This window comes from Erinaceus europaeus, chromosome 1, assembly GCF_950295315.1.
Source record: "Erinaceus europaeus chromosome 1, mEriEur2.1, whole genome shotgun sequence".
Taxonomy (NCBI): Eukaryota; Metazoa; Chordata; class Mammalia; order Eulipotyphla; family Erinaceidae; genus Erinaceus; species Erinaceus europaeus.
In genome coordinates this window covers 89,651,231-89,668,572 of record NC_080162.1, presented here as the reverse complement: position 1 = coordinate 89,668,572, position 17,342 = coordinate 89,651,231, and the positions used below count along the sequence as shown (strand labels likewise).

Here is a 17,342-nt window from a genome sequence, read left to right as displayed (position 1 = left end):
AGAATGGACGTGTGTGCGTGTGTGTGTGTGTGTGTACAAAACACACAGAGACGCCTTGTGTGGGGAGGGAAAAGGGCCAACGAGAGGCATGGCTTCCGTCTGAACAAGTTCTTTCCTTTCTGAGGAAAAGGGCCCAGGGAAACTTGGGCTCAGTCTTCCTTGGAACCCCACAGATATGGGAATTTAACCCTGTGCAACCACTTCCTTTCTGTTGGATTTGGGGTGTACAGTTTCTGGGCCTCTTTTCCTTCATCTCTATCATGAGAACAATAATAGTTTTAGCCTCAGAACTGCCAGAGGATTAAATGCTGCATGTGTGAAAAGCATTGAACAGTGTGCCTCACATTTTGGAATGACATGGTTTTTTGTTTGTTTGTTTTGGATACTAGTCGACATTTCTTTACTCCTCTGCAATTCTACAAGTAGAATTCCTTGTGTTTCCACTGTAGTGATTTTGTTGGTTTGGAATGAAAATTTTGAAAGCTACACAGAAACAGAGGTTAGTAAAACCATCTCACGGTCTTCATTATCCTCTAAGTGATCATCATCTAAAATGCAAGAGTTCTGTAAATTCTAATTTTTGCTTGTCTATCTTCCTTCCTCCTGCCAGGCTCTCATAGCTCCAGTTCTCTGCTCCCCAAGTGCCATGAGGGGGATTTCATGCTCACTGCTGTCCATGTTGCTGCTCCTTCTCCAGCCCTGGGAATCACAGCTCCAGTCTGCAGGTGAGGGGTGGGGTTGAGGGTGGAGTAGGGAGGGCAGCCCTTCACAGCAGGAGGGTGGTGAGCAAAAGCTGTTTCCCATCTGCTATTAGCTAGGCCAACTGGGAAGAGTAAAGCAAGGGCTTTAAAACTATAAAGAGTCTGGTTTTGTGTTCACTACTTGGACCCTAGTTTCCCCATCTGTAAGATGTCTTAGAGGTAACAAAAGCTGTGCTCATGCAGAGCTACCCAACCAGTAATTAATTCCAGTTTGTTAAAAAAAATAATAAAAATTGGGCAGGGGTAGATAGCATAATGGTTATGCAAAGAGACTTTCATGCCCGAGGCTCCAAAGTCCCAGGTTCAACCCCCGACACCACCATAAACCAGAGCTGATCAGTGCTCTGGTAAAACAAACAAACAAAAAAAAAATCAAGCCATCACATATAAAGTCTTAATAGGGGGCCTGGCAGCAGTGGCACATCCAGTGAAGTACATATTACCATGCATAAGGACCTAGGTGTAAGCCACAGGTCCTTCCTTACCCTGCTTAAGACACTGCAGGTGTTTGTCTTAGTTTCTGTCTGTATGCACCCTTCCCTCTCAATTTCTCTTTGTCCCTACCCCACCCCCCCAAAAAAAAAAAAGAAAGAAAGAAAAAGAAAATATCAGAAATACATTGTGCACACTGAGCCCAGCAATAACTCTGGTGGCAATATAGAATAAACAAAAAATAATTTTAAAAAATCTTGATTAAGGACATCTCTTGAAAAAGGCACCAATCTGTAAATAGGAGGTCGATATTCCACTGGTGCTGTCCACTTATATGAAGATATTCTGGCTCACCAACCTCCTAACCAACCAGTTCACTCATTTGTGATGCTGACCTGCCCCTTGTAGGAATTCAAGATTAGGATACCCATGGAACACACCCTGCCAACATCCTTTTCAACCCCAAATGGATAACAGCTTCTGAAAATAGCTGCCCAGGAAAGGGTTTGTGTGTTCTACTAGTCCTGGCACACAGAAATGGTGGACCAGTGAATATCCCTATCCTACAACCCTACCCTACCATACTCTACGACCTACCCTAATTAACCTACCATACAACCGCACAGTACTACCCAACCTTAACATAACCTACAACCCTGCCTTACCAAACCCCAAAACCCCACCCTATCCAACCCTAAAATGCTACCCTATGCAACCCTATAACCATACCTTTCACTACCCTATAACTACCCTCTACCCTACCTTATAACCATACCCTACAACCATACACTACAAATCTACCAACAACCTATACAATTCTACCTTACTCAAACCGATAGCCATACCAAAAACATACCTTACTCAAACTGATAACCATACCATAAAGCATACCCTACAACACTACAACCCTATTCTACCCTAAATAGCCTACCATATAGTCACTATACCATAGTCAGCCATACTTCAAGGAAGTTCATCTACGCCGATGACATCTGCTGTGCAACTCAGGCATCCAAGTTTGACATCCTCGAGGAAACACTCACGAAAGACATGTCTCTGATATCTGATTATTGTAAAAAATGGCGACTAATTCCTAGCACTGCAAAAACGGTATCATCTGTTTTCCATCTACACCATGCCTCGGCCTCGCATGAGCTTAATATGCAGCTTGACGATATGAGAATCCGGCATGAAGCCCAGCCAGTCTATCTTGGCGTTTCTCTCGATCGCAATCTGTCATTTCAGGAACATCTCATAAAAACTGCAGCAAAGGTGGGCGCGAGGAATAACATCATTGCAAGACTGGCCAGCTCCTCATGGGGCGCGAGCGCTTCCACACTACGATCATCATCTCTGGCATTATGCTATTCCACTGCAGAATACTGTGCCCCAGTATGGTTCCATAGCCCCCATGTCCACTTGGTCGATTCCAAATTATATTCCTCCATGAGGATAATTTCTGGAACCATCCATTCCACCCCGGTTCCATGGCTGCCAGTTCTTAGCAACATCGCCCCGCCAGTTATTAGTCAGGATGCGACATCACCTAAGTTCATTTCCCACGTCTACGCTCGACTGGACCTGCCAATATATGCGGATATCTTCGTCCACCCTGTTCAATGCTTGATGTCTCATCATCCAATCTGGTCCCCTACACCTACACTGAACTTCTCTGTTCCAGTCTCTTGGAAACAGAGTTGGCAGTCAGCTGAGGTAAAGAACACCTCATCACAGACCCCTGCAAGCTTCAACCCGGCTTTGACCTAGCACGTTATGATTGGGCCCTCCTCTATCGCAATCGAACAGGCCATGGCCGGTGTGCCGCTATGTTCCATCGCTGGGGAGCCAGAGACGACCCGAACTGCCACTGCGGCTACAGACAGAGTATGACCCACATAGTCAACGACTGCCACCTCTCCAGATTCAAAGGAGGTCTGGAAACTTTACATCAGGCTGAACCTGATGCTGTTGACTGGCTATGGAAGAAGGGCAAACGCTAGTAGTAGTAGTAGTAGTCAGCCATACCATAAAACTCCAAACTACACTATCCAACCCTACAAATATACCCTAGTTCCCTACCCTACAAATATACTTTAACCTAACTGATAAACACACCCTACAACACTACCTTAAAAACCTACACTACCCTATACAATAACCCTACCCTACATTAAAAACCAACTATATCAGGGCCAACATGCTACCCACTCTACCACATAACTATACCCCACCATACCCTACAAGCTGACCCTGTCCTACATTCCTACTCTAAACATTACTAAACAAACCTGCCCTAAAACCTATCCAACCCTACCCTCCAAACCTCTTGAACCTTCCCCTCTAGCCTTACCTTACTCTACCTAGCAGCCCTACTCTACCCTACAACTTTACCTATGACTCTATTCTACAACCCTACCCTACCCTACAACCCTACCCTAATTTACCCTATTCTAGCTTATAGTGTTGTACAGGATTGAATCTGGGACTTTAGAGCCTCAGGTATTATAGTATTTTTTGTGTAACCATTCTGCTGTCTCACCCTTCAGTGAATGTATCTGAATTGTATTTGCTACAATAGTTTCTGTGTTGGGCTTGTTGGAGATAGTATGATTCTACCCAGAATTTCCCTGGGGAGGGGAGGGGTTTCATTGGAAACCAGGCTTTATTTATTTATTTATTTTTATTAATGATTTAATATTGATTTACAAAATTTTAAGATAATAGGGGTATCATCCATACAGTTCCCACCACCAGAGTTCTGTGTCCCATCTCCTCCATTGGAAACTGCAGTAGTGCTTCCAGCATCACTGATATGGGCTGATTCTATATCTATATTTTCCCCCTGAATTTTTCCAAAGGCCCTGCCTTCACTTCCTTTCTAAATCACACCTACACCTATTACTACTTCCAAGTGTCTTTCCTTTTTTTCTTCTCTCTCAGATAAGAGAAACAGTGCCTGGTTTCCTCTAGTGTTTTCCAGATTCACTTCTCTTTTATTGATGTTATATAAACAAGATTCCTGGTGACCATCGCCTCAGGTCCTGGTGGAATTGGGGTACAGAGCCCTGTGGTCATCTTTCTCTAAAATTTCTCCCATTCTGGGAGTATGGATCAAATCTTTTAAAAAAGATTTTATTTATTAATGAGAAAGATAGGAGGAAAGAGAGAGAGAGAACCAGACATTACTCTGGTATATGTGCTGCTGAGGTTTGAACTTGGCACCTCATGCTTGACAGTCCAATGCTTTATCCACTGTGCCACCTCCCGGACTGCTAGAGCAAAATTCTTCTTTTTTTAAATTAATTTTTAAAAATTTTATTATCTTTATTTACTTATTGGCTAGAGAGCCAGAATCAAGAAGGGGGTGATAGAGAGGGAGACAGAGAGACACCTGCAGCATTGCTTCACCACTCCCAAAGCTTTACCCCTGCAGGTGGGGACCGGGAGCTGGAACCTGGGTCCTTGTGCTTTGTAACATGTGCGCTCAACCAGGTGTGCCACCAAAATTCTTTATGTGGTTCGGAAGGTGGGGTTTCTGGCTTCTGTGACATGGGCATTGGCAGGTGGCTCCACACCCCTACAGGCCTTTATACTTTTAAAATTAAGACTGTATTTTATTTTATTTTTAAAATTTCTTTATTGGGGGATTAATGTTTTACATTCAACAATAAATACAATAGTTTGTACATGCATAACATTTCTCAGTTTTCCACATACCAATACAACCCCCACTAGGTCCTCTGTTATTTTATTTTTTAAAATTATTATCTTTATTTGACAGAGACAGCCAGAAACTGAGAGGGAAGGGGGGAGGCAGAGAGTGAGAGACAGGGATACCTGCAGCCCTGCGTCACCACTTGCAAAGCTTGCCCCTGCAGGTGGGGACCAGGGGCTTGAACCCGGGTCCTTACGCACTGTGACATGTGTGCACTCAACCAGATGCGCCACCACAGGCTTTATTAATTAGAAAAATCCTCCCTCGCCTCCTGGCAGGTCCCAAGTGCCGCACGGGGCCCCTGGACTTGGTGTTTGTGATTGACAGCTCGCGCAGCGTCCGCCCCTTTGAGTTCGAGACGGTGCGGCAGTTCCTGGTGCGCCTCCTGCGCGGCCTGGACGTGGGGCCCGACGCCACGCGCGTCGGCGTGATCCAGTACTCGAGCCAAGTGCAGAGCGTCTTCCCGCTCGGGGCCTTCTCGCGCCGCGAGGACATGGAGCGCGCCATCCGCGCCCTGGTGCCCCTGGCGCAGGGCACCATGACGGGGCTGGCCATCCAGTACGCCATGAACGTGGCCTTCAGCGTGGCCGAGGGCGCGCGCCCGCCCGAGTTGCGCGTGCCCCGCGTCGCCGTCATCGTGACGGACGGCCGCCCCCAGGACCGCGTGGCCGATGTGGCAGCGCAGGCGCGCGCCCGGGGCATCGAGATCTACGCTGTAGGGGTGCAGCGCGCCGACGTGGGCTCCTTGCGCGCCATGGCGTCGCCGCCTTTGGAGGAGCACGTCTTCCTGGTGGAGTCCTTCGACCTGATCCAGCAGTTTGGCCTGCAGTTTCAGAGCCGGCTGTGTGGTGAGTCCCGAGAGAGCTAGACCTAGGCTCGAACTCTCCAACTGCTGCATTCCCTGCATTCCCATTCTCCACTGCTGGTGCCGCCCCAAGCCCCGCCCCTGCTATCAGCCCTGCCCAAGCCTTAGCCCCGCCTCAGCGGTGACCCCGCCCAAGCCGTAGCCCCGCCCCAAAATTAGCCCCGGCCCCGGCGATAGCCGGACACCTGAGGCAGCCCCGCCCCAGCAGTAGCCCCGCCCCCATGGGCAGCTCCGCCCACCAAGCGGACATGAATTGCTGTGGGCTTCTCCAAACCAGGTCAGGTTCTTGGTCTGCTCACTTTTGCTCAGTGAGGAACAATACTTAATGTGCTCTGCCCACCGGGATGAGTCACGGAGGTCTACTGAGGCCTCCCGTCAAACTGCAGCTCCATCCCTCGGTGCGAGGCCCATTAGACTGAGAGCGGGCAGCCGCTGGGAAAAGTAGTCTAGCCCTACTCAAGGGACATACTCGACCACTCAGTGTAGCCCCTCCCACAATGTTGACAATGTTGATGAGTTGAGCTAATTTAGCCACCCTTCACCTATTTATTTATTTATTTATTTATTTTTCCCTTTTGTTGCCCTTGTTTTTTTAGTTATTGTAGTTATTGTTGTTATCGATGTCGTTGTTGTTAGATAAGACAGAAATGGACAGAGGAGCGGAAGACAGAGAAGTGGAGAGAAAGACACCTACAGACCTGCTTCACTGCCTGTGAAGCGACTCCCCCGTAGGTGGGGAGCCGGGGGCTCGAACCAGGAATCTTAACCGGTCCCTGCGCTTTGCGCCACGTGTGCTTAATCCGCTACGCTACCTCCCGACTCTCCTTCACCTCTGTTTATCCCTGTGTTCTGTGGACATAACTAGGCTGGTGTCCACGCCCCCTCTCTCCTGAACCTATTCATAGGGGCTTGTCAAGTTCTGTTGGTTCCCTAAGCCCTCCAGCTGGGTGGGTCCTTCTCAAAGAGTACTTTTCCCTCCTAAGACCACACTTGAACTTCTTGTTTGTGACTCAGTTTGTTCTTGTTGGAGGCTCCTCATTTTCTTCCTTTGCCTTGCCTTTTCCACTGCTCAGCTCTGGTTAACAGTGGTACCTGGGGGAGTCGGGCGGTAGCACAGCAGCTTAAAGTGCACGTGGCACAAAAAGCTCAAGGACCAGCGGAAGGATCTGGGTTGGACCCTCTGGCTCCCCACCTGCAGGGGAGTTGCTTCACTAGCAGTGAAGCAGGTCTGCAGTTGTCTGTCTTCCTCTCCTCTCTGTCTTCCCCTCCTCTCTCCATTTCTCTTTGTCCTATCCAACAACGAAGATAGACAACAGTAATAATTACAATAATAAAGCAACAAGGGCAACAAAAGGGAATAAATAATTTTTAAAAAAAAATAGTGGTACCTGGGCTGGAACCAGGGACCTCTATCAAGCAAATCTAGTGCTGCCCTGCTGATTCTTGTTTTATGTGTCCTCAGGAAAGAACCTCTGTGCTGAGGGGAGACACGGCTGCCAGCACCAATGTATTAGCACCCTGGGCACATTCCACTGTGCTTGCAACCCTGGCTACCAGCTGGCAACAGATAGCAAGAGCTGTTTGGGTGAGAGCTACCCTGCCCTGCAAACTCATTGCTCTTGAGCTTTCTTTGACTTTCCCAGCCCCCCTCATTAGACTAGTCTAAAAGAGGTTTTGGAAGTACAAATTCAGTTCCCTAATTTTCTAAGAAAAGGGAGGTACTGTCTGGGGTCACACAAGTTATTGGTGGGATTAGGCTGGGCATCTTGACCCCACAGTTAAGTGCTCTTCATACTTCCTCCTTGCTGCTTTTTCAGAATTGTCTTAGCCCTGGCTCCAACACATCTCCTAAACTTGCTAGTGTCTTCTCATAGACACATCTTTTTCATTATGTTATTTAGGCGCTGCTGGAGTATTCACTTAGGTCCTCCTCCCTACCCAAGATATTCTGCTAATTACTGCTTGTGCATCTCAGCTCACTTTGGATGACAGGAGCTATTTTCTCTTTGCACTTGAAAATCTTTCAAATCCTGGTTTGTTCTTCAGTTTTGTTATCCGAAAAGTCAGGGCACACATTGACTTTCTTATACTACTGGGGTTTTATTCTGTATATATTTATGTCCACTTCTTTGATCATAATCGCAGCATCAATTTACAGTGCCATGCTAATATCAGACATTGTGGTGGGAACATCACATAATCATCTCAACCTCACAGCAACCTCTAAAAAGAGGTATGTGATTCCAGTAACCCAGATATCAGCCGAACTCCTGTTTCAAGAAACTTAGAGGGAGTCAGCGGTAGCGCAGCAGGTTAAGCACACGTGGTGCAAAACTCCAGGACCAGCTTAAGGATCCTGGTTTGAGCCCCTGGCTCCCCACCTGCAGGGGCGTCACTTCACAGGCAGTGAAGTAGGTCTGCAGGTGTCTATCTTTCTCTCTCCCTCTCTGTCTTCCCCTCCTCTCTCCATTTCTCTCTGTCCTATCCTGTCCTATCTCTGTCCTATCCTAATTAATTTTAATTGTCATCAGGGTTATTGCTGGGGCTTGGTGCTGCTCCCAGTGGCCTTTTTTTTTTTTTTCCTTTCCATTTTATTTGACAGGACAGAGAAATTGAGAGGGGAGGGGAAATAGAGGGGTAGAAAGATCTACCTCACTGCTTGTGAAACGTACCCCCTACAGATGGGGAGCAGGGGCTAGAACCTGGGTCCTTGTATATAAGTGTGATTAACCAGGTGAACCCCCACCCCACCCCCATCCATTATTTAGCATTGAAAATTAGACATTCCTTTCCTGAAAGTCTTCAGTCAGCCCACTACTGGGGTGGGATTTTTCACTGGCAACCTCAACCCACAGTTGTTCATTTCCACACCATTCCCTTGTTCTCTTAATTTTTTAAAAATTTAATGACATATTTATTTATTTTAATGAGAGAGACCAGAGCACTTCTCACTTCTAGCTTATGTTCATTCCAGAAATTGAATGTGGGGCTGTGAGGGCCTCAGACATGTGAGTTTGGTGTACTACTGCTCACTTACTCTTTTTTCCTCTCTCTACTCCTATATCTATTTTCGGGCTGCCAGATTTTCATTTCCTTCAGCAGGCCAATTTATCTCTCCTTAGTCCTTATTGCCCAGTACATTCCAGCCACCAGGAAGCTCAACAGGTCAGTATCTTCATCAAAAAGAAGTTGTATATAGCAATTACTTTTTTCTGTCACATTCAATTTTGTAGGCTGGAGATGGAGGCTTAGACAAATGCAGAGGCACCTTCATTGTAAATCTGAGCATCCTGAGGCAAGGACCCTGTCTCCTCTTTTATTTTTAATAATTTATTTTAATGAAAGAGAGATACGGAGAGAAAGCAGAGCACTGATCAGCTCTGGCTGTGGTGTTAATGGGAATTGAACCCAGGTTCACAGAGCCTCGGGCATGGAAGTCTTTTGCATAACCATTATGCTATCTCCCCAGTCCAGGACCCTGTCTTCTATGATATGAATTCTTCTTTTTTCTATATATATATATGTTTTTAAATATTTGTTTATTTATTCCCATTTGTTGCCTTTGTTGTTTTATTATTGTAGTTACTGATGTTGTCGTTGTTGGATAGGACAGAGAAATGGAGAGAAGAGGGGAAGACAGAAAGGGGGAAAGAAAGATAGACACTGCAGACCTGCTTCACTGCTTATAAAGTGATTCCTCTGCAGGTGGGGAGCCAGGGGCTTGAACCAGGAGCCTTACACCAGTCCTTGCACTTTGCGCCACCTGTGCTTAATCTGCTGCGCTACTGCCTGACTCCCTGGATTATTATTCTTATACCTTGCTTATTGATGAGCATGCTGGGATGCAACTAATGCTTGACTTGGGAGGGTCACCTGCCTCAGTAGGAAAGAGGCCTATTCTTATAGACATTGAGGATGCTTGAGGACCACCTCAGACTGGCTAAGCCAAGATCTTTTGGGTGGAGGCCCAGGCATCAGTATTTTTCAGAATTCTTCAGGTGGTTATGCTCTTTCTTGGCTGAGAAGTACAGCCTTGTGCTGACCTCTCTTCTTCCTTAGTCATTGACCTGTGCGCTGAAGGGACTCATGGCTGTGAGCACCACTGCATCAACACCCCAGGCTCCTATTTCTGTCAGTGCCGAGCTGGCTTTGCATTGCAGCAGGACCAGAGGAGCTGCAGGGGTGAGTGAGCCTTAGCCTCTCCTTCCCACCCTACCACCCCCCAACAGCACCCTAGACTGAGGTCTCTAGTGGTTACAGTCAGTAGTGACATCTTTCTGTGTCTTCCTTCTCACCAGCCATTGACCACTGCAGCTTTGGGAACCACAGCTGCCACCATGAGTGTATTAACACTTTTGCTGGGCCACGATGCCACTGCAGAGAAGGCTATGACCTGCTCTCTGATGGGAGAAGCTGTCAGGGTGAGGAGGGACCTCCTGTCTTTGTGCAGAGGAACAGATGGTCCTCTATGGCAAGATCCACAATGACTCATTCTGACTTGTCTCTCCTTTAAGCTCGAGACCTTTGCAATGGTGTAGACCATGGATGTGAATTCCAGTGTGTGAGTGAGGGTCTCTCCTACCGCTGCCTGTGCCCCGATGGTCAGCAACTCCAGGCTGATGGCAAGAGCTGCAACCGTGAGTTATGGGTAGAAGGCTGTTCTCTCTTCCCTGGCACTGCTGACAGTCTGAGCATCCTGCATTTCCTCCTTGTTACATGGTTCCCTAGCATGTGGTGTACATGTATGTGTGTGTGTGTGTGTGCGCGCGCGTGTTAGCTGAGGTGTTGGGTATGTGTCACATCTCAATTCCATCTCTTTCTTTTCAGTTCTACTTGGTGACCAAAGTTCATTTCAAAAATATGTATCACATTGTTTTCTTGCTTAAAAGCCTTTTGTGGCTTACCGGTGCTTGAACAAAGATCAAATAAATGCCTTTCCCCTGAAGGTTTTCCTTTTCTTTCTTCTTCCTTCCTCTCTTTCTTTTTCACTGCCCATGTTTCACTACTGTTGCACAGCTTTTTCAGATAGAAAGGGGTAAACAGAGAGACTGAGAGGTAAAGATACTACACTACTGAAGCTTCCCCACTGTGGTTGGGGCTAAATTCAAACCTGAATTGGATGCATAACAAAGCAGGCATCTTCCCAGGGGAGCTATCTTACCACCCCCACCCCTCAAAATTTTTTTTTTTTGAAAAATAAGTGTGATCACATGAATGAATAATGAAACCAAATTATACTGAGTTACAGCTAACATCCTAAAAAAAAAAAGAGATAAAATAGTTTACTGTATGTATACAGAATAAGGATTGTTTCATGAAATTTAATTATATGTGAATATAGGAAGTATGTAATAATGTATTATTATTTTTTTATAGTCAATATTTTGAGAGCTTGTTTGGAGGTTCTAGCAGGGGTACTTGAAGACCAGTCCGTCTCTATTGGGGAAGGCTGTTCTTTTTGACCAAGTACACAGCTTTGGGGAGGGACACACATGGAGCAGTGAGGGAAGAAGGGGACACCCGCCTAATCAGCCAGATCAGCCGAATCAACCCTGGTGATCGATGGGGTGACTGACAGATGTCGCAGCCAGATCACCCGCACATACATGGTCAATATTTTGAAACCACTGCTTTAACTCACCACAGTCTAGCTTCAGCCAACTCCCTCAGGCTGTATTCCTGTCATACTTGAATACCTTAGACAATGCTGTGTAGACACATGCTACTCCCACTATCTAGAAGGTCCCTTCTTGTCTTAGAGAACTCACACACATTCTTAGAGACCAAGTCAAAATGTTACCACCTATGTTTAGTATTCCCTGGCAACTCTCACCACATCTGTTTAGCACTCCCTGACAAATGCTATAACAATGAATTATGCCTGCCTTGAACTCCATGCATGCCCCTGTAGTCTAGCATTTACCTGATATGGTAGGTCAGACTGCTCTGCTCTATCCTGATTTCCCTGTGAATCAGGATTATGCTTCATTTATTGTTAAAACCCTTATGGAATTTAGTACAATCCTGGCTTAGAAGAGAGGAGACAACACTGTAGAGTGATTAGAGCACAGGTTTTGGGAGACAGGCCTGGTTTGAATAGCTGAATAATAATAATAATAATAGCTGCTAGTTAATGGAATCTGGGGCAAATCACATTATCTTTAAGAAACTTAGATAATAAAGGTTAGGGATAATGCAAAAGGTTATTGGGAAGACTGAAAAAAATACATACATAATACATACATACATACATAGTCCTCTCTTATCTTTAGCCTCTTGTTACATAGTCTGCTATGTGTGGTTACTCATCGTCTCCAAAAAATTTACATGCAATAAGTATTTTCTTTTGAACTATAGGAATGCTCAGCTCTGGCTTATAGTGGTGCTAGGGATTGAAACTAGGACCTTGAGGGGCCAGGTAGTGGTGAACCTGACTAAGTGCACATACTACCATGCACACATACCCAGGTTCAAGTCCCTGGACCCCACCTGCAAGGGGAAAGCGTCACATGTATTGAAGCTGTGCTGCAGGTGTCTCTTTTTTTCTCCCTATCTCTCTCTCCCTCTCAATTTCTCTCTGTTCTATAAGATAAAATAAATACATAAAGTTAAAAGAAAGAAAGGAAGGGAGAAAGAAACAAGGACCTTGAAGCTTCAGGCATGAAAGTTGTTTTGCATAACCATTATGCTGTCTCTCCAACCCCCAATAAGATATTTTAAGAGGCTACATTCACACCACTTTTTTTTTACATTTATTTATTTTCCCTTTTGTTGCCCTTGTTGTTTATCGTTGTTGTTATTGCTGTCATCGTTGTTGGATAGGACAGAGAGAAATGGAGAGAGGAGGGGAAGACAGAGAGGGGGAGAGAAAGATAGACACCTGCGGACCTGCTTCACCACCTGTGAAGCAACTCCCCTGCAGGTGGGGAGCCGGGGGCTCAAACCGGGATCCTTATGCCGATCGTTGTGCTTTGCGCCACCTGCGCTTAACCCGCTGAGCTACGCCCGACTCCCCACACAACTTTTATTATAGTATATTGTTAGGAGTATTCTCCTTTATTATAAGTTATTGTTGTTAACTTCTTACTGTGTGTGCAATTCATAACTTAAACTTCATATCTAGTATGTATAGGGAAAAAAAACAGGATATTTGAGGTTTAGTACTATCTGAAACTTAGAAATCCACTGGGGGTCTTGGAATAGATATATATCTGTGCAGCACCTAGTACAATGCCTGGCTGTGTGGCATGCCATCAAAAATGTTTTTGTTAGTTTTTATTTATTTTTGTGAATAATGGTAGCTTAGTTATCGGTCTTATACCTATATGAAATATGTATATATCATAGATTATCAATAAATTGTAGCATTGTGGTTATTCTTTTCCTTCTTCCCTTTTATTTTTTCTTGAAAAGGATGCTTTTAGCAGATTGTCTTGTTTATACTAAGCACTCAATAAGTAGCAAAGCAATTGTGATGGATGCTGATATTATCATCATCACCAGCCACAGTGCCTGGCACAGGAAGCATGCCCCAGATGGCATGTTACAGAATCAGTGTTAGTGAATGAATGACCAGATGAGTAAATAAGTGACTGTCACCAGAAAAGGTTCTGGTCTGTCTATCCAAACTCTACTGTACAGGATGTCGGGAAGGTCACGTGGACCTTGTCGTGCTAGTTGATGGCTCCAAGAGTGTGCGCCCACAGAACTTCGAGCTGGTGAAGCGCTTTGTCAACCAGATCGTGGACTTCCTGGACGTGTCTCCCGAGGGCACGCGCGTGGGGCTGGTGCAGTTCTCCAGCCGCGTGCGCACCGAGTTCCCGCTCGGCCGCTACGGCTCGGCCGCCGAGGTGAAGCAGGCGGTGCTGGCAGTGGAGTACATGGAGCGCGGCACCATGACCGGGCTGGCGCTGCGCCACATGGTGGAGCACAGCTTCTCCGAAGCTCAGGGCGCCAGGCCCCGCGCTCTCCATGTGCCTCGGGTCGGCCTGGTCTTCACGGATGGCCGCTCCCAGGATGACATCTCAGTGTGGGCTGCACGCGCAAAGGAGGAAGGTGAGCCTGCCACTGAAACTACTCGCCTGGGATGGAATTGGACATTGTGAGGCCGCTGTCCTGAAGTGGAGGGCGCCCCCTGTGTCCCCTGGCCTGCAGGCATCGTGATGTACGCGGTGGGCGTGGGCAAGGCGGTGGAGGAGGAGCTGCGCCTCATAGCTTCTGAGCCCGCAGAACTGCATGTGTCCTACTCGCCCGACTTCAGCACCATGACGCACCTGCTGGAGAACCTCAGAGGCAGCATCTGCCCGGGTGAGCACTTCTGCCTTTGCCCCTTTTTTCACTGCCCAGGTGCCCATGTCTCTCTCCCTTTCCCTGTCCAGGCTCAAGAAGTGACCCTCAGAATTGGGCTTATAGGGCTGGGCTGCCTGGGGAGTCTACAGTTAAAGCATGTATGTATGTTATGTATACCACATGTATACCCACCTTCCTTTCTAAGGCTTTTGGTGTTGCTGGGGGTTGAACCCTTAGCTTATTTTTTAAAAAATGTTTTATTTATTTTTTAACTTGAGAGACACAGAAAGATACAGCTAGAGAGAGAGCAGAACACTATTCAACTCTGGCTTATGGTATGCTAGAGATTGAACCTGGGATCTCAAAACCTCAGTCATGAAAGTCTTTTGCATAATCATTATGCTATCACCCCAGTCCCCTCAGCTAATTTTTGTAACTGTCCCGGGTATTGTGAATGAACTGGATTAGCCATGCTTTTAGAGCCACTTCTGTCTTCTTATCCTTTACAGTCTGATTTTGGACAAGTCATCTCACCTTTTTCCCTAACTGTCCTCTCCCATAACCAGGAAGGGTTCTATGTGCTCAAACTTGTCTCCAGCTCTTTAATTCTAAGAGAAATCTGGGCTCTGAGGGTTGAGGGTCTTTATCCTGTCTCTTTGCTCCTTGCTTTTCCCGTCCATAATGTTCACTCTTCTCAGAACTAATAGCAGTACTATTGATGACACAATGTACAGTGTTTTGATAATGGTATATCCAAGATTAGGAAGTATCTCTTAAATCATAACAGCTAGTCCTTATCAAAGGTCAGCAATGGATATCGTAATATGATATTGAAAATAGCATGTTCACAAAATTTCAGTGACTGTAAGGTACCTAAGCCATTGTAATAGTCACCACTGTTTTACACACTGCTAAGAAAGACAATTGATATGCTAGATTTAATTGTAAGTCATTATGTTGACTTCAAAGATGTTGATACGTGTAGGGAGATAGACTTAGATTAGTGGTTCTTAAGTATTAGTGTGTATCACACCCACCTAGAGGGCTTGTTTATATATAAGGGCTTAGGGAAGGGGCTTAATACAGAGTACATGCCCTGCATGCGAGAAGTCCTTGGTTTGATCTCTAGCATAAAAACGAGAACAAGTAGAACATCTTAAATGGAATGGTGGGGCCAGGTGGTAGCACAACATGTAGACTGCACATGTTATCACATGCAAGGTCCCAGGTTCAGATCCCTCAGTCTCCATCTCCAGGAGTCAAGCTTCACGAGGAGTGGAGCATGTTGCAGGTGTCTTTCTTCTTCTCTGTCTCTCTATCTCCCCCTTCCCTCTAAATTTCTCTGTCAAGAAGAAAAAGAGAAAGAAAGAAGACTGCAGGGAATGGTGGGTTCCTCATGCAGGCACTAAGTCCCAGCAGTAACTCTGGTGGCAATAAAAAGATAAATAAATGATGGGGTGGTGCTCTGGTCTGTTCTCCTTTCTCTTTGTCTAACCCCACACACACACATAATTTGTACGTCTGATAGCTTCCTAGGTGATACTGCTAGTTCAAGGACTATACTCTGAGTACCAGTGCTCTAGCTGCAATCCAACGTAGTGTTCACATGTGCCAGATTTTCCTCTTTATCCGTGTGCTCCAATAATGGTAGCCACTAGTTACATGCTAAAATGAAACAAAATAAATTTAAATCTAAATTTTAAATTTAAATTTAAATCTCCAGTCCAGTCAGCCACATTGCAAGTGCTAAGTAGCCATGGTGGCTAGAGGCTACTTATTGCCCAGGGCAGAGCAGAGATGGATCATTTTCACCACTACATAAAGCTTCATTTGAAGAATGTTGCTGTGGGTCTTGCTACTATGAATGTGATTCACAGGCCAACAGAACCAGCATCACTGGATGTTTATTACAAATAGACTCTCTCAGACCCTCCCCAATTTTGAATGAAAAATTGCTTTAACAAGATCTGCTGGTAATGACTGTGAGCATCGAGGTTTGAGAGACTACACTAAAATAGGCCCCCTCACTGTACCTGTTCTACAGGTGAGGAAGTAAGCTTACAAAAGTTTTAGTGGAGAAAAAAGGGAGGGCAGTGAAATAGCTCACTTGGATAGAGCGCTGCTTTGCCATGTGGACGAACCAGGTTCCAGCCCGGCCCCTGTTGCACTGAAGGAAGCTTAGGTGCTGTAGTCTCTCATCACTCTGTCTTTCTTTCATTCCCTCTTTCTCTCTCAGACAGAGGTCTCTGTAGGAGGGGAGAGGGAGAGGGAAATAAAGTCTGGTCTTTCCAGCTGCATAGCCAGGGCCCAGCCCAAGTCTGTCTGAATCCATAGCCTATTTCTGGGCAGTGGGGGCTGACTCTTCGTGTGTCCTTTCCCGGACCGCACCCTCTGGCAGAGGAGGGAATCGGCGCTGGCACAGAGCTTCGGAGCCCCTGCGACTGCGAAAGCCTCGTGGACTTCCAGGGCCGCACGCTGGGGGCGCTCGAGAGTCTGACGCAGAAACATATCCTTTGGAGGGGTGTGTGTGTGTGTGTGTGTGTGTGTGTGTGTGTGTGTGTGTCCTTTGGAGTGTGTGTGTGTGTGTGTGTAGAAACATATCCTTTGGAGTGTGTGTGTGTGTGTGTGTGTGTGTGTGGCGGGGGACCCGGGAGAACCCCAGAGCTTTCCTTCACTGCTTACTGGCCCAGCTGACCACGCGCATGGAGGAGCTGGAGAAGCAGCTGGTGGTCCAGAAGTGAGGGCCAGACTCGGGGCTTTTCTGGGGACTGCGCTGGAGCCCCTGCGGGCGGGGAGGGAAGGGCAGGGGGCGCGGGCGGGTTCCCGCGGCCTCCGGGTACAGGGGGTACAGGAGGGTTGGGGTGGGGCTAGACCCGCATGCCTTCGCCGCGTGCTGCGCGAAGTGCTTGTTGGATTTCGTTTATGTTTTCTTTTTCTAAAAAAAAAAAAAAAGTCTGGTTTCTACAGGGGCTGGTTTGTGGGTCTTTTGCCGCCAGGGGTAGGGGGCCAACGAGCGTCCCCGTGGCGCCAGGGCTCTGCGGAGAAAGGCTTATTGTGCGGGGTCGGGTTGGGGGCGCTGCCTGCCCCGTTTATTCAGCCTGAACACTCGGCTCTTTATACGCCGGAACTCCGGGACGGAGGTGGTGGGGCTCCGCGCGAACCTTGGGGTCTGAGGCCGTCTGTCTGTCCACCTCGCCATTGTTAACCGAGCACTTTGTTCTCAGACGGTGTCCGTCATGCTCCCAAACTGGTTCAGAAGCTGCTAGAACTAAGTGGGGAT

General features: G+C 46.8%; 1 protein-coding gene across 1 annotated transcript; it reads left to right on the top strand.

Annotated features, from left to right (window-relative positions):
• The first annotated feature begins 439 nt into the window (after window positions 1–439).
• MATN4 (matrilin 4) lies at window positions 440–16,879 on the top strand. The gene is made up of 11 exons (XM_060190692.1): window positions 440–499; window positions 611–725; window positions 5,187–5,756; window positions 7,236–7,358; window positions 9,833–9,955; window positions 10,072–10,194; window positions 10,288–10,410; window positions 13,415–13,828; window positions 13,928–14,080; window positions 16,461–16,568; window positions 16,745–16,879. The coding sequence occupies exons 2-11, from the start codon at window positions 647–649 to the stop codon at window positions 16,801–16,803; spliced, it is 1,875 nt and encodes a 624-aa protein (XP_060046675.1). The 5' UTR covers window positions 440–499; window positions 611–646; the 3' UTR covers window positions 16,804–16,879.
• The last annotated feature ends 463 nt before the right edge of the window (window positions 16,880–17,342 follow it).